The 26,059-nt window shown below is 47.9% G+C and overlaps 1 protein-coding gene across 3 annotated transcripts in view; it reads left to right on the forward strand.

Annotated features, from left to right (window-relative positions):
• Positions 1-26,059, forward strand: part of sez6a (seizure related 6 homolog a) — a 109,238-nt gene that overhangs the window by 76,652 nt on the left and 6,527 nt on the right. For all 3 annotated transcript variants that reach the window (XR_013124285.1, XM_076986479.1, XM_076986481.1), the window contains exons 5-9: positions 3,337-3,522; positions 12,412-12,580; positions 13,064-13,230; positions 13,497-13,691; positions 17,021-17,159. Coding sequence is in view for 2 of the 3 variants with exons in the window: in XM_076986479.1 (XP_076842594.1) it covers positions 3,337-3,522; positions 12,412-12,580; positions 13,064-13,230; positions 13,497-13,691; positions 17,021-17,159 (856 nt within the window). In the remaining variant the exon portion in view is untranslated. The remainder of the gene's footprint in view (positions 1-3,336; positions 3,523-12,411; positions 12,581-13,063; positions 13,231-13,496; positions 13,692-17,020; positions 17,160-26,059) is intronic.

Consider the following 26,059-nt stretch of genomic DNA (forward strand, 5'->3'; position numbering starts at 1 on the left):
ATAAGCGCGCTGGCCAGGACGGGGACGTGCATCCCTGCCCCGTATCCCTGACAGCCCTTCTGCAGACGGACAAATCACTCCAGCCTCTTCCTGCCAGACTGGACGCCCGGTTTCTAATCAACATGCAGTTCTTGTATTAGCTGGATTACTAGAGTTTTCGTCTAACTGTGCAGGTTGGCGATGTCTCCTGGTGACACAATTTGTAGTTTGCCAATGTGCCTGTGTGTCCTTTGCTATCACCATACATGTATACCTCATGTTCGTCATTTGGGAGAACACAGGCAAAGCTAGGGGCTGCTAGCTAATCCCTGGCTCTGCATTAACATCTACCATATTACACAAGCAGTGCAGAAGACGAGGGGGACATTTTTATAAACCTCTGACACCTGATGTGGGCTTCGCGGGCCTTGGCTGGAGCGATCCATTTCAGACCCACCCTGAAGACATTTCCAGACGCCCCACAGGCGTGTTGGAGCGTGCCGGCATCTGTTGTCTGCAACCCCACCAGCAACTAATCTGGCCAGGCTCGCTTTCTGCGGAGTCGTTATTAGTAAATTGCAAGACAATCAGGCTTTATGGGCTGCAAAGCGGCATGAGGAAACAGAAGCAGCAAGCGCCTGTTATTTAATTCTCGGGAGACTGGTGTCCACATTAGCGCTCGCCTCCGGGGGCCAATGCGCCCTGACCACTCCCCCCCCCTCCTCACCAGCTTCCACCGATCTGGCCGGCACCCTAACATAGATGGAGCGACAATAATCAAGAGACCCCGGACCCCGAGGGGTAGCTTGGGGCTGTTCGGGTGTGTCGCTGCGCCGTAATATCAGAGAAATTACCCAGTCATTATATAATTAGGGCCTCTGTGCTTATGGAGTATGCCAGGACATTGGGTAAGGGGACCTTGGTGGCAGAGATGCCGCACAGAATCAGAAATGGAGGCCGCCGACAGCTGTGATGGGAAAATGACCACGTGGCTGTGAGCACGGCGAATATGCTACGCTCCTCCGGATGGATGAAAGTCATGGGAACAACCTGTTTGCAGGAGAGGCACGGCACTCCGGGGCATTAGCAGGGAGACGAACACAAGCGCGGCCCGCGAGAGCCATCAATCTGCTGGAGTAATATCCCTCGCCATCCAATAAACACACTTTCGGCTTGTTGCTGTCTGGTGCGCTCGCCGAGCGTGATTGCTTTGCGATGGCTACTCCCTCTCCCCCCACCCTGCTCCAATCCCCGACTCCAAACCTCTTCTGGCAGGGAGATGGTGGGGGAGGAGCTGAAATTGCTTCCTGAAGGGTGCTCTCCTCTAATGCCTGGTGTCGGGTGCGTAGCAGGCCACGAAGGCCGCCAGCTTTAATGCTGATTTTCTTGCACAGCCATGAGGAGAGTGGGGAGTTTAAGAGGAGATTATTACGCCCTTCTGATGGGCTTTGAGGTGCCGAGGTGGTTTTGCATGTTGGCGGGCCAGCATGCTGGAGACCTGTAGAGAGAGAGAGATGCAGCGAATGCCAAGATGGAGTGGGGCCTGGTGTAAAGGGGGATAGGATGGGAATTTTGTTTTTTATTATCAAAATAATGGCAAAAAATGAAAGTTTTAAACAGAGGACAATGTCAAAGTCAGATATATTTATGTAGTACACGTTGCTACAAAGCGACTTTACGGATATTTGTGTACAGATCCCAGATGAGCAAACCAGTGGCGAAAAACTCCTAGGGTGAAATTACTGAAGAAAGCATGCAAGAGATTCAGGAGGAAACCCGTGGTCCTGTGGGCAGCCCAGCTAATACGCATTCTGTGCTTTATCACATTATTAGTCCAAGTAGCCAGATGTGGGAGTCTCTACTCCGGTGGGTCTAGTGGATGGGGTGGGTGGACGGATATGGCAGCATCTACTGGTGGCACTAGGACATTTCCTGGCAATATATTAGATGCTTTCTCACCAATGAGCAGGTCTAGCCCAGTTGCTTATCATCTCCCCAGTAATAAGCAAATAAAACAGAAAGTTCTTCTTAGATTGTAAAGAGGAGCAACACATGAACCAACAGTGGTCAGCATGCACCTCTGACAGGTTTTTCTGTGGAAGTGTGAGTTAAAGGGAGGACCAGGGGGTGACCCCAGTCCTGAGACTCTCTGAGACACAGAGATCCACCCACATCATCACAAACCCAAGTGAGCACATGAAATGGCTGGAGGATGCCCAGCTCCCCCCATTACCAGGGGACATCACAATTATGTGTTTCTACACAAAATCTTAGTCTTAAACCAGCACTGCTCACTTTTGTTACTAGTCTCTTCTGTCAGCAGCATGTGATTAGTTGAAGACCTATAGAGACATCATGGATTTTCATCCCCATTTAACTTCTAATTATCGAATCCCGCATGTCCTGAATCGAAAGATGAAAGACGGGAGTTTGGCCTCCCTGATGTAAATGCTTCATATATCCCACCTCACCACGGCAGACAGGTGGGCGGCCAGCCAGATGCTGTTTTACGGCCTCCGTCCCCTCCAAGGTGACGGTCATGCCCAGCAGCACCGCCGGTGGTTTGAGCTCATTCGTCTTCCAATGCTGTATATACTCCAGTCTTGATGGCCAGCAAGCATTTGGCCTCTGGTGCCGGACCCTCGGAAATTCATGAGACCCGACACGGGCATCATGGTGGCCCACCACGCTTGACTTCCATCCTCAGATCCGGATTGGCTGGAATGCGGTGGTAATGTCAAAGTCAACGTCAAAATCAAATTTATTTATGTAGCGCTTTTTACAACACAGGTTGTCACAAAGCAGCTTTACAATCATATGGTCCAGTTCCCTAATGAGCAAGCCAAAGGCGACCGTGGCAAGGAAAAACTCCCTATGATGGTGGGGATTAGGAAGAAACCTCGGGAGGACCAAGACTCAAAAGGGAACCCATCCTCCACTGGGCGGCCCGTTAGCATGGCGCCAAAGTGTGTCTTTCGCTTGTCCTTGCCATCAGAGGAAACTGTGGGTCTCATACTGTGATGAGGAGGAGACATCATCTAGCTGTTGTCAGTACACACAAAGCTTAAGGATCATGGGAAGGAAGGAAAGTTGTAGACTGGTTAGTCGACTGTCTCGCTAAACATCGCCACTGCACACATTAGACTGTGTCAACATACCAAAGCATTTTCACCCACTCTGACCTTTTCTGTTACAGCCAGCTAGAGGAAACTATGATATGCTGTAACACTGACTTTAAATGATCCTCACTTTAAAGTAAAACTAAATTGCAATATTTACTGCTCTCTCTCTCTCTCTCTCTCTCTCTCTCTCTCTCTCTCTCTCTCTCTCTCTTCTCTCTCTTTCTCCATGCAACAGCCTTTATTCTGAGCTGCCCGTTCCCCCGGACCCCAGCTAATGGGGAGGTGTCGGTAGGCAGCCTCCACTCTGGGGGCGAGGCCTTTTTCTTCTGCCTGGCCGGCTACCAGCTCCATGGCGCATCCTCCCTCACCTGCCGCAACGCCACCATGCCTTACTGGAGTGGCAAGGAGCCGAAATGCCTGGGTAAAGAGACCTCCACGCATCCTGCCCCGGCATCCACTTTTAAACCTCCCCACAGAGCTATACCTGCCCACAGACGGGCTATGTGCTTTTAATGCAATTAATCATGAGTGATGATCTTTTGTCTGGATTGATGACCCTTCATATATCTCCATCGTTCCCGCCATCTGTTACTGTGTTAATTGATATCTTGGTGTCAGTGTGCGTAATGAATATTTACCGGACACTGCAATGGCGATTGGCATCCTGAGAGCAGTGGCCTCGGGGAAAAAACAAAGGAAAGGAAACACAGCAGCCACGGTGCTGTAATGTACGTGGGTGAGGCGGCTGGCAGCTTTTTGTGCCGGCATGTGGAGCAGAAGCACCTTTCTGGCACCTTTCTTAAGGCTGATGCAATGCTGAACCCATAGAGAACCCATACATTACCCCCACCTACACTTGACCCCTACACTTCACCCGTACACTTTACCCCTACACTACCACCCCTACACTTCACCCCTACACTACCACCCCTACACTACCACCCCTACACTACCACTCCTACACTACCACCCCTACACTACTACCACTACACTTCACCCCTACACTACCACCCCTACACTACCACCCCTACACTACCAACCCTACACTTCACCCCTACACTACCAACCCTACACTACCACCCCTACACTACCACCCCTACACTTCACCCCTAAACTTCACCCCTACACTTCACCCCTACACTACCACCCCTACACTTCACCCCTACACTACCACCCCTACACTACTACCACTACACTACCACTCCTACACTACCACCCCTACACTACCACCCCTACACTACCACCCCTACACTACTACCACTACACTTCACCCCTACACTACTACCCCTACACTTCACCCTTACACTACCACCCCTACACTACTACCACTACACTACCACTCCTACACTACCACCCCTACACTACCACCCCTACACTACCACCCCTACACTACTACCACTACACTTCACCCCTACACTACTACCACTACACTTCACCCCTACACTACCACCCCTACACTTCACCCCTACACTACCACTCCTACACTACCACCCCTACACTACCACTCCTACACTACCACCCCTACACTTCACCCCTACACTTCACCCCTACACTACTACCACTACACTTCACCCCTACACTACCACCCCTACACTACCACCCCTACACTACCAACCCTACACTTCACCCCTACACTACCAACCCTACACTACCACCACTACACTTCACCCCTAAACTTCACCCCTACACTTCACCCCTACACTACCACCCCTACACTTCACCCCTACACTACCACCCCTACACTTCACCCCTACACTACCACCCCTACACTACTACCACTACACTACCACTCCTACACTACCACCCCTACACTACCAACCCTACACTACTACCACTACACTTCACCCCTACACTACTACCACTACACTTCACCCCTACACTACCACCCCTACACTTCACCCCTACACTACCACCCCTACACTACCACCCCTACACTACCACCCCTACACTTCACCCCTACACTTCACCCCTACACTACCACCCCTACACTACCACCCCTACACTTCACCCCTACACTACCACCCCTACACTACCACCCCTACACTACCACCCCTACACTTCACCCCTACACTACCACCCCTACACTACCACCCCTACACTTCACCCCTACACTTCACCCCTACACTACCACCCCTACACTACCACCCCTACACTACTACCACTACACTTCACCCCTACACTACCACCCCTACACTTCACCCCTACACTACCACCCCTACACTACCAACCCTACACTTCACCCCTACACTACCACCCCTACACTACCAACCCTACACTTCACCCCTACACTACCACCCCTACACTACCACCCCTACACTACTACCACTACACTTCACCCCTACACTACCACCCCTACACTACCAACCCTACACTACCACCCCTACACTACCACCCCTACACTACCAACCCTACACTACCACCCCTACACTACCACCCCTACACTACCAACCCTACACTACCACCCCTACACTACCACCCCTACACTACCACCCCTACACTACTACCACTACACTTCACCCCTACACTACCACCCCTACACTTCACCCCTACACTACCAACCCTACACTACCAACCCTACACTTCACCCCTACACTACCAACCCTACACTACCACCACTACACTTCACCCCTACACTACTACCCCTACACTACCAACCCTACACTACCACCCCTACACTACCACCACTACACTTGAACCCTACACTACCACCCCTACACTACCACCCCTACACTACCACCCCTACACTACCAACCCCTACACTACCACCACTACACTTCACCCCTACACTTCACCCCTACACTACCACTCCTACACTACCACCCCTACACTACCACCCTTACACTTCACCCCTACACTACCACCCCTACACTACCACCCCTACACTACCACTCCTACACTTCACCCCTACACTACCACCCTTACACTTCACCCCTACACTACCACCCTTACACTTCACCCCTACACTTCACCCCTACACTACCACCACTACACTACCACCCCTACACTACCACTCCTACACTTCACCCCTACACTACCACCCTTACACTTCACCCCTACACTACCACCCCTACACTACCACCCCTACACTACCACCCCTACACTACCACCCCTACACTTCACCCCTACACTACCACCCCTACACGTCACCCCTACACTACCACCACTACACTTCACCCCTACACTTCACCCCTACACTACCACCACTACACTACCACCCCTACACTACCACCCTTACACTTCACCCCTACACTACCACTCCTACACTTCACCCCTACACTACCACTCCTACACTTCACCCCTACACTACCACCCCTACACTACCAACCCTACACTACCACCACTACACTACCACCACTACACTACCACCCCTACACTACCACCACTACACTACCACCCTTACACTTCACCCCTACACTACCACCCCTACACTACCACCCCTACACTACCACCCTTACACTTCACCCCTACACTACCACCCCTACACTACCACTCCTACACTTCACCCCTACACTACCACCCCTACACTTCACCCCTACACTTCACCCCTACACTACCACCACTACACTTCACCCCTACACTACCACCCCTACACTACCACCCCTACACTTCACCCCTACACTACCACTCCTACACTTCACCCCTACACTACCACCCCTACACGTCACCCCTACACTACCACCACTACACTTCACCCCTACACTTCACCCCTACACTACCACCACTACACTACCACCCCTACACTACCACCCTTACACTTCACCCCTACACTACCACCCTTACACTTCACCCCTACACTACCACTCCTACACTTCACCCCTACACTACCACTCCTACACTTCACCCCTACACTACCACCCCTACACTACCACCACTACACTACCACCACTACACTACCACCCCTACACTACCACCCCTACACTACCAACCCCTACACTACCACTCCTACACTTCACCCCTACACTACCACCCCTACACTACCACCACTACACTACCACCACTACACTTCACCCCTACACTACCACCCCTACACTTCACCCCTACACTACCACCCCTACACTACCACCCCTACACTTCACCCCTACACTACCACCCCTACACTACCACCCCTACACTACCACCCCTACACTTCACCCCTACACTACCACCCCTACACTACCACCCCTACACTACTACCACTACACTTCACCCCTACACTACCACCCCTACACTTCACCCCTACACTACCACCCCTACACTACCAACCCTACACTTCACCCCTACACTACCACCCCTACACTACCAACCCTACACTTCACCCCTACACTACCACCCCTACACTACTACCACTACACTTCACCCCTACACTACCACCCCTACACTACCAACCCTACACTACCACCCCTACACTACCACCCCTACACTACCAACCCTACACTACCACCCCTACACTACCAACCCTACACTACCACCCCTACACTACCACCCCTACACTACCACCCCTACACTACTACCACTACACTTCACCCCTACACTACCACCCCTACACTTCACCCCTACACTACCAACCCTACACTACCAACCCTACACTTCACCCCTACACTACCAACCCTACACTACCAACCCTACACTACCACCACTACACTTCACCCCTACACTACTACCCCTACACTACCAACCCTACACTACCACCCCTACACTACCACCACTACACTTGAACCCTACACTACCACCCCTACACTACCACCCCTACACTACCACCCCTACACTACCAACCCCTACACTACCACCACTACACTTCACCCCTACACTTCACCCCTACACTACCACTCCTACACTACCACCCCTACACTACCACCCTTACACTTCACCCCTACACTACCACCCCTACACTTCACCCCTACACTACCACCCCTACACTACCACCCCTACACTACCACCCCTACACTTCACCCCTACACTTCACCCCTACACTACCACCCCTACACTACCACCCCTACACTACCACTCCTACACTACTACCACTACACTTCACCCCTACACTACCACCCCTACACTTCACCCCTACACTACCACCCCTACACTACCAACCCTACACTACCACCCCTACACTACCAACCCTACACTTCACCCCTACACTACCACCCCTACACTACCACCCCTACACTACTACCACTACACTTCACCCCTACACTACCACCCCTACACTACCAACCCTACACTACCACCCCTACACTACCACCCCTACACTACCAACCCTACACTACCACCCCTACACTACCACCCCTACACTACCAACCCTACACTACCACCCCTACACTACCACCCCTACACTACTACCACTACACTTCACCCCTACACTACCACCCCTACACTTCACCCCTACACTACCAACCCTACACTACCAACCCTACACTTCACCCCTACACTACCAACCCTACACTACCAACCCTACACTACCACCACTACACTTCACCCCTACACTACTACCCCTACACTACCAACCCTACACTACCACCCCTACACTACCACCACTACACTTGAACCCTACACTACCACCCCTACACTACCACCCCTACACTACCAACCCCTACACTACCACCACTACACTTCACCCCTACACTTCACCCCTACACTACCACTCCTACACTACCACCCCTACACTACCACCCTTACACTTCACCCCTACACTACCACCCCTACACTACCACCCCTACACTACCACTCCTACACTTCACCCCTACACTACCACCCTTACACTTCACCCCTACACTACCACCCTTACACTTCACCCCTACACTTCACCCCTACACTACCACCACTACACTACCACCCCTACACTACCACTCCTACACTTCACCCCTACACTACCACCCTTACACTTCACCCCTACACTACCACCCCTACACTACCACCCCTACACTACCACCCCTACACTACCACCACTACACTACCACCCCTACACTACCACCCTTACACTTCACCCCTACACTACCACTCCTACACTTCACCCCTACACTACCACTCCTACACTTCACCCCTACACTACCACCCCTACACTACCAACCCTACACTACCACCACTACACTACCACCACTACACTACCACCCCTACACTACCACCACTACACTACCACCCTTGCACTTCACCCCTACACTACCACCCCTACACTACCACCCCTACACTACCACCCTTACACTTCACCCCTACACTACCACCCCTACACTACCACCCCTACACTACCACTCCTACACTTCACCCCTACACTACCACCCCTACACTTCACCCCTACACTTCACCCCTACACTACCACCACTACACTACCACCCCTACACTACCACTCCTACACTTCACCCCTACACTACCACCCCTACACTTCACCCCTACACTACCACCCTTACACTTCACCCCTACACTACCACCACTACACTACCACCCCTACACTACCACTCCTACACTTCACCCCTACACTACCACCCTTACACTTCACCCCTACACTACCACCACTACACTTCACCCCTACACTACCACCCCTACACTACCACCCCTACACTTCACCCCTACACTACCACTCCTACACTTCACCCCTACACTACCACCCCTACACGTCACCCCTACACTACCACCACTACACTTCACCCCTACACTTCACCCCTACACTACCACCACTACACTACCACCCCTACACTACCACCCTTACACTTCACCCCTACACTACCACCCTTACACTTCACCCCTACACTACCACTCCTACACTTCACCCCTACACTACCACTCCTACACTTCACCCCTACACTACCACCCCTACACTACCACCACTACACTACCACCACTACACTACCACCCCTACACTACCACCCCTACACTACCACCACTACACTACCAACCCCTACACTACCACCCCTACACTTCACCCCTACACTACCACCCCTACACTACCACCCCTACACTACTACCACTACACTACCACCACTACACTTCACCCCTACACTTCACCCCTACACTACCACCACTACACTACCACCCCTACACTACCACTCCTACACTTCACCCCTACACTACCACCCTTACACTTCACCCCTACACTACCACCACTACACTTCACCCCTACACTACCACCCCTACACTACCACCCCTACACTTCACCCCTACACTACCACTCCTACACTTCACCCCTACACTACCACCCCTACACGTCACCCCTACACTACCACCACTACACTTCACCCCTACACTTCACCCCTACACTACCACCACTACACTACCACCCCTACACTACCACCCTTACACTTCACCCCTACACTACCACCCTTACACTTCACCCCTACACTACCACTCCTACACTTCACCCCTACACTACCACTCCTACACTTCACCCCTACACTACCACCACTACACTACCACCACTACACTACCACCCCTACACTACCACCCCTACACTACCACCACTACACTACCAACCCCTACACTACCACTCCTACACTTCACCCCTACACTACCACCCCTACACTACCACCCCTACACTACCACCACTACACTACCACCACTACACTTCACCCCTACACTACCACCCCTACACTTCACCCCTACACTACCACCCCTACACTACCACCCCTACACTACCACCCCTACACTACTACCACTACACTACCACCACTACACTTCACCCCTACACTTCACCCCTACACTACTACCACTACACTTTACCCCTACACTACCAACCCTACACTACCACCCCTACACTACCACCACTACACTACCACCCCTACACTACCACCCCTACACTACCACCACTACACTTCACCCCTACACTACCAACCCTACACTTCACCCCTACACTACCACCACTACATTACCACCCCTACACTACCACCCCTACACTACCACCACTACACTTCACCCCTACACTACCACCCCTACACTACCACCACTACACTACCAACCCCTACACTACCACTCCTACACTTCACCCCTACACTACCACCCCTACACTACCACCCCTACACTACCACCACTACACTACCACCACTACACTTCACCCCTACACTACCACCCCTACACTTCACCCCTACACTACCACCCCTACACTACCACCCCTACACTACCACCCCTACACTACTACCACTACACTACCACCACTACACTTCACCCCTACACTTCACCCCCACACACCCCTACACTACCACCACTACACTTCACCCCTACACTACCAACCCTACACTTCACCCCTACACTACCACCACTACATTACCACCCCTACACTACCACCCCTACACTACCACCACTACACTTCACCCCTACACTACCACCCCTACACTACCACCCCTACACTACCACCACTACACTTCACCCCTACACTTCACCCCTACACTACTACCACTACACTTTACCCCTACACTACCACCCCTACACTACCAACCCCTACACTACCACTCCTACACTTCACCCCTACACTACTACCACTACACTTTACCCCTACACTACCACCCCTACACTACCAACCCCTACACTACCACTCCTACACTTCACCCCTACACTACTACCACTACACTACCACCACTACACTTCACCCCTACACTACCACCACTACACTACCAACCCTACACTACCACCACTACACTTCACCCCTACACTACCACTCCTACACTTCACCCCTACACTACTACCACTACACTACCACCACTACACTTCACCCCTACACTACCACCACTACACTACCACCCCTACACTACTACCCCTACACTACTACCCCTACACTACTACCCCTACACTACTACCCCTACACTTCACCCCTACACTACTACCCCTACACTACCACCCCTACACTACCACCCCTACACTACCACTCCTACACTACTACCCCTACACTACTACCCCTACTCTGCCACTGCTCTCACTCTCTCTCCTCCATTTCCCCTTGCTTGCACACTCATTTCATGCAAACTCACACACACAGACGTACCCATGTACACAACGCAATCATTGTCTTTATATCTTTCTGCCCTTCACACGAACAGCCAAATAATGCAACACTCTCTCTCTTTTTCTTCTCTCCATCTCTCACACATCCCACACAGTAAAAACACTATCTTTATCTCCTTCTCTCTCTCTTTCTCTCTCCTCCCAGCCCTCCTAACTCAGATTGCCTATTTTCTTTTCCAAAGGGACGCTGCAGTGTTTGGCTACTGTTATTTTCTGTTATCTCCTACTTGCAATCTATTGCCTGCTAACCCCTCATTCTCACTCCTCTTTCTCTCCCTCGCGTTTTGCCTCTGTCTTCAGCCCACACGCTTGTCTTTTTGGATGTGTGTGTGTGTGTGTGTGTGTGTGGCAGCTACTTGCGGAGGGATGCTAAAAAATGCTACCCTGGGCCGCATCATCTCTCCCGGGTTTCCTGGCAACTACAGCAACAATCTGACATGCCACTGGGTGCTGGAGGCGCCCGAGGGACACAGGCTGCACATCCACTTCGAGAAAGTGGCCCTGGCCGAGGACGACGACAGGTAAGCCCTGCACTCAAACCTCGCCCCCAAGCCCCGCCCCCGATGTGGTCACTCCCCGGCCCTCGAACCCACCCATCCGCCCGCCTACGCCTCTTCTCTGAAAGGTCCCCCTCCCTCTCACGTCTAATTACGCAGCCGGTTAGATCACGCCTCTGGATGACGCCCCAACTGCAGGGACGTAGCATGCCAGCGCATGCCATTGCCAAGGGTACAGCCCAACCCCTGCATGTGGTGCGACACACCCACCCACCCATCCCCCCACTCCATCTGTGGAACCCACACCATTCCAGAGCCTTCCACATAATTAAGAGTTTCCCCCCATACAAATGAGTTGAGCGACTACACAGGCCATAGCACAGATACGGGAAGAAGAGATTTAATTACATTTTTGGTGCCATAACCACCATGTCTTGAGGCTGTGCTCTAATTAATCTGCTACAATGTGGAACCCAGTGAAGCTTCACGCTGTGTTGCTTCTCACAGGCTCTTGATCAAGAACGGGAACAACATCGACTCCCCCGCCATGTACGACTCGTACGAGGTGGAGTACCTGCCCAACGAAGGCGTGGTGAGCACAGGAAGACACCTGTTTGTGGAGTTCACCACTGACGAGGCAGGGACCTGCACCGGCATCGCCATCCGATTCGAAGGTATCAAGTCGGGGGTGAGGAAGGGGTTCAGCATGTTGAGGTCAGGAGGTCACGTATAAGGTCTGCTTCAGTCAAGGCTTGGGAGTTTCAATTCAGTTGGTAACTGATCGGAAGTCAGGTCAGGCCATCAGGACCTACATTACCGACTTACCGACTTGCTGTGCTGAGACTTGCATGAGCAGAGTTTTCCTCAGTGGTGTTTGCGCTGGTATTGGGGGTTTGGAGTCGATGGTGAATCATGCCTGGTGTGTGTGTGTGTTCTGCAGCTTTCGCCCAGGGTACCTGTTACAAGCCCTACGTTAAATACGGCAACTTCTCCAGCAGTGACATGGCATTCGGCGTGGGCACAGTGGTGGAGTTCTGCTGTGAGCCGGGATACACCCTGGAGCAGGGCTCCGTCACCATCGAGTGTGTGGACCCCGAGAACCCTCAGTGGAATGAAACAGAGCCAGCTTGCCGAGGTGAGTGCCATGTGGCATTCACGTGTGTGTGTGTGTGGTGTGTGCACACATTCCGTTACTCCGAAGTGTCCCTGAACTTTCTTGCATAAATCCAACTACCCTGTGCATTTGTGTGTAAGTAGAATTTATGCTATATTATTTCTAACAGTCTACAGTCATGTCTACAAAGCATGATGCAGGTTTTACTGATTTTATTGAATTTATAGACTTATTTTCACTGATTTTGACCATGTAATTGTTGGTGGTTTTAACACAGATATTGCCAGTCAGGTCTAGGATGTCTACCATATTAGACTCATTTGTTCTCTCAGCATGTGGCAGGAAAACCGTGTCAGTCATGCTCTGGAGTCGGTTATCTCAAAGATCTCAACATACCAGCCTCTGATAAGGAAGTAGCTTTGTCAGATTTTTACTGTGTCGCCCCTTCTTTGACATGTGAGCCTCACTAGAACTCAAGACCTGATACATCAGTTTTACAGTTTTAACAGGGTTATAAATGACAGCACAGATCTTCTTTACATGAGTAAAATGTGCACGGCACCATAGAAACCATCCAGGTGTGTTGATGCTCTGCTTCAGCTCAATTGTTAGCGTTATGGTTGAGGTCGCTCCAGTAAAGTTGAATCCATTTCATGCCAGTAGTAGACAGCACCACAGAGAAATGCTCCCACACTTCCCATCCCAAAGAGAGAGTGTGGGAAGATTGAACGCAGGTGGTGAAAGACAAAACTTCTGATTCACAAAAAAACCCTTCGAAAACTGAATGATATAATGAGCTTGACCCTTGTTTAGTGCTAAAGTTTAGTATGTTTTTATCCAACAATGAGCCTGTGACCTCACCATCATCACATAAAGTTATCATGAAAATGTCCCAGTTTAGTACTGTTAAGAATTAAAATTATAAATACAGTAAGTTAACTTAAATTCTCTACTTTCAGCTGACTAGCTTCTGTGCTTCACGTAATAGCAGTAAACATGCTTACTCGTTAACTCATTTAAAAAAATCTGGATGCAAATCTGTTGTGTAATTACAGACCCATTTCACTGAGAAAAACAATTTCAAGCAACCTACAAGTTGTCAAGCCACAAATAGCTGTCCAGTCAAATGTCAATCAGCCAACTCATAGTACTGAGACTGACCTAATTAAGGTAATTAATTAAATTTGGACTCTGGAAAGGTATCAATTTTACTATAGCCTGATCTCACTGCAGTTCAGATTTTCATACCATAGACTAGACATGTTAGGCCAAGCCCTGTCCCAGAATGCCAGTTTTGTGATTGCTCTGCTCAGACACCCCTACTAATCCCTTGATTCGATTGATTTGTTGAATCGATGGGTTTCTGCAGATTAACCACCTAACCAAACAACACTCTGAATTAGTCATCCATCCTCCTAGACAGCTATGGTCCTGTAATGCCCTAGACATTGAATGATTTGGAGGTGGACAAAAACATTGAGAGGAACGAGATGTCCTAAAGAAGGGTAGTATAAACAGGCTAGGGTCAAATCAGACAAGGAATCAGACAACGAACAATCCCCAATACTAAGGGGCATGACTGGAACTAAGAATAACCAGAAATACAATGGAAACAGAAACTAGACCAAAATTCAGGATGGGCTCAGGATAGCAAACAGGAAAGTGACAACACAACAAGGAACAGACAAAAGCCAGGTAAGAACAGGAATCATTAAACAGGGCGACAAGGCGACTTACAAAGACCAGCAACAGGGAAGACAAAACACAGGGTTTAAATACCCTACTGAACAAGACACAGGAACCAATGAGAGTGTGGAGTTACAAACAACAAGGGGCCTGGCTACAGAGAACATCACGTTTTAGTACTAACGTTTTAGTAGTTGCATCAAATCAGTTGCAAAATCCTCATTTTATCACCTTACGAAAATCAACAAAATCAGAGATTTTCTGACTAAATCAGACCTAGAGAAACATATCCGTGCCTTTATCTCTAACAAGATTGATTAGTGTAATGCCTTCCTCATGACACACCCAAAAATTACAAACAGCTTCAATTGATTCAAAACACAGCTGCCAGAATTCTCACCAGAAATATATGAAGATAACACTCACATTCTTACACAAGTCCTTACACTGGCTACCAGTATACCACAGTGTTCACTTTAAGGTATTTCTACTGATCTATAAATCTCTTAATGGTGTAAGACCAGTGTATCTATCTGAGGTACTATTACTGGTCTGTAAATTACTTAATGGTGTAGTAGAGTATCTATCTGATATGCTATGTTGTAATGAGCTGGGCAAAACCCTCAGATCAGCAGGAATGATTCAGTCAGTCCTGCCCTAAATACAGACTAAGCTAAGAGAGAGGCCTTGTTCAGATGTTATAATGCTGTTAAATGGAACCGGTTGGTGTGAAACATTAGAAGAGCTCAGACACTAGATGGTTCTAAATCAAAATTAAAAACTTAATTTGGCCAAGCATTGGGCTCAGGTTGAACACATCCTTCAGATCCTGTAACACTGCACTTTTAACTGTTAAGCAGTACAGTGTACGTATTTTATTTCCTCGTTTATTTTATGTTTAATTAGATTGTATGCAGTTTGAAGTTGTATTAATCATATTCATTTTAATTCAGTTTTAATCTTCTTAATCTTTCATTTAATTTCTTTGAATTAAGTCTAGATCATTTAAACTTTGTTTTAATAAACTGTAGTTGTAACAGTTTATTTTTATTTTTGGCAAAAACCTTTCTGGAATGTAATAAACTTTATAGTTCTTCCATTTCTGATGTGAAGCCCTGAAATGCTGCTGTGTATCAAGACTACCATACAAATAGACTCTGCAGAAAGATGCACTCTGTGCCTTTTTACTTAATAAACTAAAAGAGCCATTTGAGTTAATTTGGGTTTGTGTGTGTGTGTGTGTGTGTGTGTGTGTGTGTGTGTGTGTGTGTGTGTGTGTGTGTGTGTGTGTGTGTGTGTGTGTGTGTTATTGTAATCTCTTTGTGGAGAACAAATCTATCTAACCTTCTGAAGAGGAGATGTTTTGTTTTTTAAATGCTTTCACTCTAAATACACTATAATAAGGAGAAATCTTTGGAGTTTCTTTTAATTACTGAGGTTAAGGTTAAGCCTTTTTATCTGGAGAATGAACTGAATAAAAAAACACATAAAGGTAGTAATGTAAGTGTATGTTAGACCCTATGTAGTCATGTTTTAGTAACACTGACTGCATTCTGTGTGTGTGTGTGTGTTTGTGTGTGTGTGTGTGTGTGTGTGTGTGTGGGTGTGTGTGTGTGTGTGTGTGTGTGTGTGTGTGTGTGTGTGTGTGTGTGTTTGTACCCTAGCCGTGTGCAGTGGAGAAATCACAGATTCAGCTGGAGTGGTGCTCTCGCCAAACTGGCCTGAGGCGTATGACAAAGGCCAGGACTGCATCTGGGGCATCCACGTGGAGGAGGACAAGCGCGTCCTGCTGGACATCCCGGTGTAAGTGGCCCCAGGCCCCGGAGTGTCCAGACACATCTGCATACTACATAGGCCATCTCTCTTTTACGTTCTTGTTGTGTGATGGAGTCTGCTTGATTTTGTGAAGTTGTACAGAAACTAAAGCACACTATATTAGATGTGTGAGTGTGTGTGTGTGTGTGTGTGTGTGTGTGTGTGTGTGTGTGTGTGTGTGTGTGTGTGTGTGTGTGTGTGTGTGTGTGTGTGTGTGTGTGTGAGTGTGTGTGTGTGTGTGTGTGTGTATGTGTGTGTGTGTGTGTGTGTGTGTGTGTGTGTGTGTGTGTGTGTGTGTGTGTGTGTGACGGTGAGAACCAGAGTGAGTTCTGCTACCTTCAGCCTTATTAATTCCCCACTAACAAGCACGATCTGTCTATTAGAAGTCTAATAGAAAGCGTAGATGTAAATGAAGCTGTGTGTGTGTGTGTGTGTGTGTGTGTGTGTGTGTGTGTGTGTGTGTGTGTGTGTGTGTGTGTGTGTGTGTGTGTGTATGTGTGTGTGTGTGTGTGTGTGTGTGTGTGTGTGTGTGCACGTACGTGTGTGTGTCCTGATTTGTTTACAGAACGTCACCCTTCCACCTCTTCATTTGCTGGATTTATTTGTTACTTATTAACCATGTTTGGCCCTGTGGCCCAGCTGTTCTGACCCACTATTGACTCCGCTCTGGAGCAGCATATGACTGCAGCAGGAGCAATTAGACGCTGAAGTGAGAGGCACGGTGCCTTATAGGAACCTCCCACACACACACACACACACACACACACATACACATACATGCGTGCACACACACAGAGCTGCGCGGAGGCGGTGAGATCGTTACAGCTACTGAAACTTGACCAACATCTGAGATGAACATTTTAGAGGCTAATGACCAAACAGGCAGAGGAAAACATGGATAACCAAGGACGAAAAGCAACCTAATGTGTGAACGCAAAACAGATTATGGATTTGTGATGGATCTGCTCGCATCTGATGAGCAAACTGAAGCCCGCGTAGTGTAGCCTTGGGCTTAAGGCTGCTTTAGCCTTATGCAAGTGTACACTCGCCTTTCTAAATAAATGTGGATCCTCTGATTAAGACTTCCTTAAGTGCATTTATTTTCTATATTAATGGATGTTGCAGATCGAGGGTGAGGTGCCTCTAAAAGTCACTATGGCTTTTCAAATGAACACAGTATACCGGGTGTTGTCTGTACAGCTGAAAAGTATAGCAGAGAATATAAGCGGATGAAGTTTAAATGACCTGCTTTTATTTGGGTGGTTTGTTTTCAAATGTTTAATCAGGGACAATGAGTAAGAAATAGCCATCTGTGCTAAGTGTCTTCTTTTTCTCTACCAAACTGATATACTGCACCGTTTTTATTTAACTATTTATTATAAACTATTACAAAATATGATTCAGTGGATACTTATTATTCAACAAAACTTTAAAATGTTTAAACTGTGAATGGAGAGATACCATACCATAAATTTTTTTTATACAGTAAATATGTGTCCTCAAAATAGTGTTAATTGCCATCTTGTCAATCGTCCAACAACTGATAACACTAATATAGTATAGTAATATAATAGTTCTATAGGTAATAATGTCATATTTTATCAGAACCTCCGTAAGCTAGTCCGTTGGAGATCGTTGACGTGCCCTGAGCTCAGCGTGTGATGATTTTGGCGTGACGTTTGAGAGATGCTAATTCTTGGGCATACGTTTCCTATCTGTTCACTACGTTGGTCTTGTAGCTCCACTGCAAAATTAAAAACCAAAACGAAACATGTTCTTTTGGCTGTCAAACTCTGTTTTGTTCCCAGGTGTTTCTGACAATGTCAACAAAGCTTAGCGAGGCCAAGATATTCTCGCAAAATCCTTTGTACTGGACTCGCACGCTTGGCCCTATGGAGTGATTTTTGTTTCAATAGTTCCACAAAAGCAAAAGAAAATCCAAGAGCAGAAAGTATATGTTATGAATGCAAAACAGAAAAAAATATATCAAAAGTATATATTTTTAATATAATTGGTTATTTGAAACTTATTTTCGTTTGCATTTTGACAAGTTTTTGGTTCCATTGTTTTTGTTTGTTTGGATTTTCCCAGTAAGGTCTTTTGCTTCTGGAATCTCTCTTTGCTTCTGCTTCGTTTTTTGCTTCTGACTTTTGGAACACATTTCACGTGTGGGAGGGGCTTAAATGAAGGCGTTCCTCTGCAATCTCCATTGGTCACTGATTCCGGACTGACACAGAGCTCTGAGACCGCCTCTGGGACCAAGCCACGCCCACCCCACCAGCTTCCCAGCGTTTTCAAACATGGCGGAACGCGGTGGTTCTGTTTCACAGTAGCATGTAAACTGAGTTTTACCATTAAAGTTTATACAAAGGTTTTAGTTAATTGCTAAATGGTCTGTAGATATTGCAAATGTACATAATAACTACATTAAGCATGCTCACCAGCATGAGCTTTTTAAAATTTTAGTGAACTGAATGGAGAGAACATTGATGTGTGGAAGAAATATGAGTATTTGCAATATTTGGTATGGGGACAGGTGTAGGATATATAGTAAATTTACAAATATAGTAAAATCCATAATAGTAAAAAATACCAAAATTAAAGCAATACTGAAAAGTGGCCACCCTATATACAACCAGCTTTGTTCACTCACACTGTTTTTCAGTGTTCTGCAGATGCCAAACACAAACACACATCAGATGCATCTTGTGCTGTCCATATTTTATTAAGAAGTGAACAATATTCATTGAACATAGCGATACTAAACATAATACATGTCAGACATGACATTCAGACACTGTCTGACTCAGAGATAAAAAACGCAGAGTGCGGATTAGTTTCCTTCTCTCTTTAGACCCGCGAGCGAACGTTACTGGAGGAGCGAGTAACTAGTCGCTACTATTGTGAATGTAGCAAAACGGTGACAGAAGCTACAGCAGTGATTAAATTAAAAATAATTTAAAGGCTAGCTTTAAACACGCTCTTCCCTGTCGTCTTCTCTCATGATAATATCGCGCTGAAAAATATTGACCTGTCTTGTCAATGTATGGAGCCAGATCCGTAAATGCGAGAGGCCGCTTTCGCCATTCCAGATGGCTCAGTCAAAGCCTACATCTTAATGAACCAATAAATAACAATAGCGGCGAAAATGAGTGTAAAAATACCAGGGTTCACCATTTAGAACTACAAAAAAATCTTGTTTCTTATTTTACCGTTAACTATCTACCTATTTTTCATAAGAGTTTGTTTTACCGCAAAATATGAAAACTTCAAAACGGCGAATTTCGCCGCAAGGTGACAGATTTTCATGCCTGCATCCAGTTCACTAAAATAAAAAAAAACTCGCGCTGGTGAAGTGTGCTAAATATTAACCGCCATGCTTAATGTAGTTATTATACAGTATACATTTGCAATATCTACAGACCATTTAGCAATTAACTAAAACCTTTGTATAAACTTTAATGGTAAAACTCAGTTTACATGCTACTGTGAAACAGAACCACCGCGTTCCGCCATGTTTGAAAACGCTAGGAAGCTGGTGGGGTGGGCGTGGCTTGGTCCCAGAGGCGGTCTCAGAGCTCTGTGTCAGTCCGGAATCAGTGACCAATGGAGATTGCAGAGGAACGCCTTCATTTAAGCCCCTCCCACACGTGAAATGTGTTCCAAAAGTCAGAAGCAAAAAACGAAGCAGAAGCAAAGAGAGATTCCAGAAGCAAAAGACCTTACTGGGAAAATCCAAAAAAACAAAAACAATGGAACCAAAAACTTGTCAAAATGCAAACGAAAATAAGTTTCAAATAACCAATTATATAAAAAATATATACTTTTGATATATTTTTTCTGTTTTGCATTCATAACATATACTTTCTGCTCTTGGATTTACTTTTGCTTTTGTGGAACTATTGAAACAAAAATCACACCATATGGCCCCCATCGGTGCAGTGAAACCACTCTGCCTACCAAGTCTTTTCCTCCATGGCGTGGGATCTGTGAAAGGGCAGGGACGGAGTTGGAATAGGCGGGCATTGGGCAGGGGGCGGAGTTGGAGAGGGAGGGGCGGTATGAGTGTGCTGTTAAGCTCAGTACACTGCTTCCTGCACACTTCCTAATGAGAACACTTTCACTTCACTATTATCAATGCTTGCCAGCTCGCAATTACTCAGGACCAGCGCATAATGATGGCTGATTAATTGATTTAGCATAAACAGGAGGGCCGGCCCTGTGCTCGTTAAGAGGGAGCTGAGCAGGTGTTGGGTACTGCACCTGGGTGGTGTGACAGGGCAGGCGGGGCATACTATGCTAATTCGGCGATGGAATGAGGTGAGTGAACTTGTGTTGGACCACACTTGCTGCAGTGTAGCTTTGTGCACACAGACCGGTTACCCAAATTGTGTCTGTCCATGGAAGACTAAATTAGAGAAGCCAGGGTTTCATGAAGTCTTATGGAGAAGGGGCCCTCTTGTGGACGCTTGAGTAATGGCTAGTGGGGTAAATCTAATAAAGACTTATGCTGCTTATGTAAGCAAAATGTGTCCTGTTGCATGGAAATGATAATGTGTGTTTATCATTCTCAAGAGCAACCACTTGAGGACTAGTAAGCACATCACTGTAACTTTCTAAGACATTTTACTGTAGGACTATTCCTACATTTAGATAAAGCAAAGCAAAAAAAAAACAAAAACCAACCAGACACACACACACACACACACACACACACACAACTTTCCTGTTGAAAACCTACAATGTGATAATGGACAAGATGGGTGGAGTTTCTCCAAGTGGTACTACCCACACAATTAACGTGGCCCCGCCCCTACTGTCCACAGCCTGGCCTAAAGCCCATGGCCTAGCCAAGTGGGCCAGAGCTCCGCCCCTCGGGGCCATGGGGTTTTGTCAGCCCCGTAATTAATAAGTCCTTTTTAGAGAGCTTCCCTGGCTGGGAGGCAGGCCAAGTCTTTGGCATTTCAAAAACCAATACTTAACTTTTCTAATTAAACTACCAGAGAGTTAAATCAGCACGAGAAGGGAAGACTTCATTTTTTTATTGTTCAAGACCTCAATCAATGGCTTTAAAAGCCTGTTCCAGCGGGACGGAGAGCAATAGTGCGGCCCTGCAGGGCGATCTGCATGGCTGACATGCGGTCATCAAGCGTCTTGTTCAGCACGGGCAGCGTGTAAAAAGGCATTCGGATTGGGCCAGGGGTGTTTGGTTCTGGGCAGTCGTCCTGGGCCCGACCCACGTGCCCCCGCCCGCAGAAATGCGGCTGTTTCCTGAACAGAACCAAACTCGGTCCTCGCCCCAGCCAGCTCCTGCGCCAGCAGGCACACAACCGTGTTGTTCTTTTGATGAAGAGGTGCGCTCAGTGGCGCCCCCCTGTGCTCACTCCAAGCAACACCAATGTACGTTACTGTTCATCAGCTCCTGATGAGTGATTTCTGATTACTGCGTTGCACACGTCTTCGTTGCATGTCTGTCCTTACAGACGAGCACGGCGTCGGCACTTTCAGCGACGGTACCTCCACCTCAGACTTGTTTATGCCCACGATGCCATTGTTCATGCCAGAGCACTGGACCCGAGTGCCACTATTATCTTATTCTACCTGGGAAAGTTTGTTGATTTCTTCCAGCCTCCTAGGCAAAGCTATTTTACGTTTATTGTCAACAGAAACGGCCTCGCTGGTGAGTCCTGGGGGACTGTAGCTCCGCTTCACCGCGGAGAACGCCGCCTCTCTCTCACCGCTCGCCGTCTTCTTCTTCTTCTTCTTCTTCTTCTTCTTGGCTGCCGCCGCCTGTCATTGGTATTCTGGAGGGAGCTCGGTGAGTTAGTTAAACCCGAGGGTGTCCACCGGCGTGCCGAGGCGCGCGGATACACTCCAGCACCAGCGCCTGCTGCCTCTCACTCGCTAAGCCCTGAGGGCATCGTCCTGTTTAATTAGACCTGCTTAATCCCTTCGATCGTGATGATTAGAAGCAGTGGGCGCACACACACACTAACACACACATACATACACTCATACATAATTTGATATACAGTAAGAAATTAATTCCCACAGGTGTAGAACACTTTTTTTAAAGAACCAAATTCCCACACATGGAAGGGACTTGGACTGCAACACCAATGGTTTTTTTTTTATTTTTTTTACTGCAGGCTCAAGGCTCCAGGAGACCAAACCATAACGATTTTTTCCTCGGTGAAGTTCATTATATGCATATTAAATTGTTAACTCTTGAGTCAAGACAGTTTAAGACAGTTCTGTGTGCTTGACGTTATTACATACCAGAAATCAATGGACAGTAGTGGTGAGTGTGAGAAGCTTTCACAGTGGCAGGTCAAGCCAAGGCTGATGGGCGGAGTGTATGGAATGTGATTCGCTGACAGAACGATCAATCAGATCTAGACTAATCTGCATAAAAGGAGAGGAAAATCCTTCAAACCATTTAATAGTCACTCCTGAGGGCGGCCATCTCTGGGCGTGCAGTGGCTCATGTAAATGCAGTCTGGCCAGTGCTGGGATGGCAGTGCCGAGACGCATGATTGATGGGAGCTAGAGGACGGCACTTTCCTGCTGTGTGTGTGTGTGGGGGGGGGGGGGGGTCTCCCCCCCCAACTCATGATATCTCTCTCTGTCTCTCTCTCACTCCCCCTGGAGTACTCAGTTCAGTTCGCCGCCGGCAAATGTTAACGTGGGCCATCCTTAGACTCTCCTGCTGCACAGCACACAGCCAAGCAGTGTGTGTCCTGCATTTTAGCACAGGCTAAGAGCTGTTTTGGGAAGGGGGGGGGGTCTATTGCCTGCTTGCCCTTAAGTAAATGTCAGTTTTGTGCAGGCTCTATGTTCCAGTTTACTATGCCGCCCCCCCCCCCCCTCTCTCTCTGTCTCCGTCTGGAGTACTCAGTTCAGTTCGCCGCCGGCTAATGTTAACGTGGGCCATCCTTAGACTCTCCTGCTGCGATGCACACAGCCAAGCTGTGTGTGTGTGTGTGTGTGTGTGTGTGTCCCAACACAACACTGGCACTCGCGCCCCAGCTGTAGGCCCAGACACTGGGCCCAGCCACCCTGCCCTATTTCCATCACCGACCGTGTTGGCCATGTTCACTCGAAACAGAGAGGAAAATGAAGATGGCTGGTTATTTGAGGCGGGAGACGTTCAGGAAGCCAGCAAACAGGCCCTTTCATCGTTTTATTAGATTTTCAGGTCTGCGCATCGGTGCAAATGCGGCACCCTGTTGAAAGCGAACGATTCAAATCACTTCAGCCTCCGAAGTGGCTCATCAAAATGCAAATGACCTTGAACCGGAGTGGTGCGCACGCATCACCTTCACCCGTTCCTGCCCCGGAGACTGAGAGATCCGTGTTGATGCAGAGCTGGTTGCATGCAGGCTGGTTAATGACTGAGACTCTCACTAGCAGCTATTGCTATATTCTCGCGAGCAAGTGTGAATGGCGCTAAAGCGGAGCATTATCATAAATGGATCGTTTTATTCCCATTACGCAAATATACACACAGAACTCTGCATATTCATTAGTGCGCCTTCTGAATAATTCAGTGTTTGTTTCAAGTCGGCACCGTTCGATATCGCTGTGGATTCGATGCCGCACAAACCCCTCCATCCCAGTGCTCGTGTACAGCTCGCACTGGGAAAGCTCGGTACTGGGTAAGGTTGCCAGACAAGCAGAATCATATTTTACATCAAAGCTGACGGCACAAATATCTTGGAAATGAAACTTTTTCAGCTAATGTGGAGTTTCTCAATGGAGGCATTTCACAGAAAGTGGAGGGACTGCAGGGAACAAGACAGCACAACAGAGACTGATATGTTTATCGACTAGGTCTGAATCTGAAATAAATTCATCCCAACATATTAGAATTAAGTGATTATGAATAGCGTAATTTTATTTTAAGTAAAGAAACTGCAATGCTGGTTTTGATTGATGCACTGCTTTCAGATATGGAATACCAATGATAATCAACACTAATTATATGTATAGTTTTCCACACTGTAATTGATGCAATAAGCATGCCCACACAAAAGACATGGATACGGTTAACTGCTAAGCCTGTGTGTGAGGTCTGCCTACTGCTCACAGTTGTAGAGCCCAAACAGTATAGATGTTCCTGCGATACAATACAGCTTACGGTATTTTGGGGCCTGCTATAAAAATTCCTGCACTCTCCATCACCTGACTGCATCTTCTACCGTGGGTTTGTTTCATGTTCAGCATATACACGAAGACAGTAGAACATCTCTGCATATCTGTTATTACCTAGGCTTAGTCTAATCATACGCACAGACACATACATGCAACTCTTCACTGAACACGAATGCTTCTGATGCCCAGCATGGCTAGAACACCAGCAGCTGCAGGTGTCGTATCAGTAGACTGGTTGAGCCGAACTGGAAAACAGACAGAAGATGTTGGGATCACTTTTAAAGAAAATCCATTCGTTTTCTATTGCAATTATGCCATATTGAAAATGAGAAGTGTGTATCGAAAACATGTGCTGTTACCCAGTTGGAGGAGATCGTTGGCATATATGTAGTTATGCATGTTCATATATCTTCACAGGCCCTTTTGTGGGTTGTGACAGAGTGGTGCCAATGGTCCAACTGTTGCCTATAGTAACTATTCCAGTGTGTATTCTTAAGTGTGTCATTACTACCAGTGTCTCAATCAAGCCATTTGAAAATAGCCATTAACCTTGTCAGGCAGTGGAATGTGTTGAGTTTCCGCATTCTTACTCTAACGTAGGCTCATCCGTCTTGTGGGAAAACTGATCTTTGCTCCAAAACCGCAAATGAATGACCATCACAGTCGATATGAGCACCTGGGTCTCACTTCTTTCCATGACACATTACCCTGTTCCTGGGGAACATCTGCTGTGC

The sequence above is a fragment of the Brachyhypopomus gauderio genome, unplaced genomic scaffold (assembly GCF_052324685.1).
Source record: "Brachyhypopomus gauderio isolate BG-103 unplaced genomic scaffold, BGAUD_0.2 sc47, whole genome shotgun sequence".
NCBI classification, from domain to species: Eukaryota; Metazoa; Chordata; class Actinopteri; order Gymnotiformes; family Hypopomidae; genus Brachyhypopomus; species Brachyhypopomus gauderio.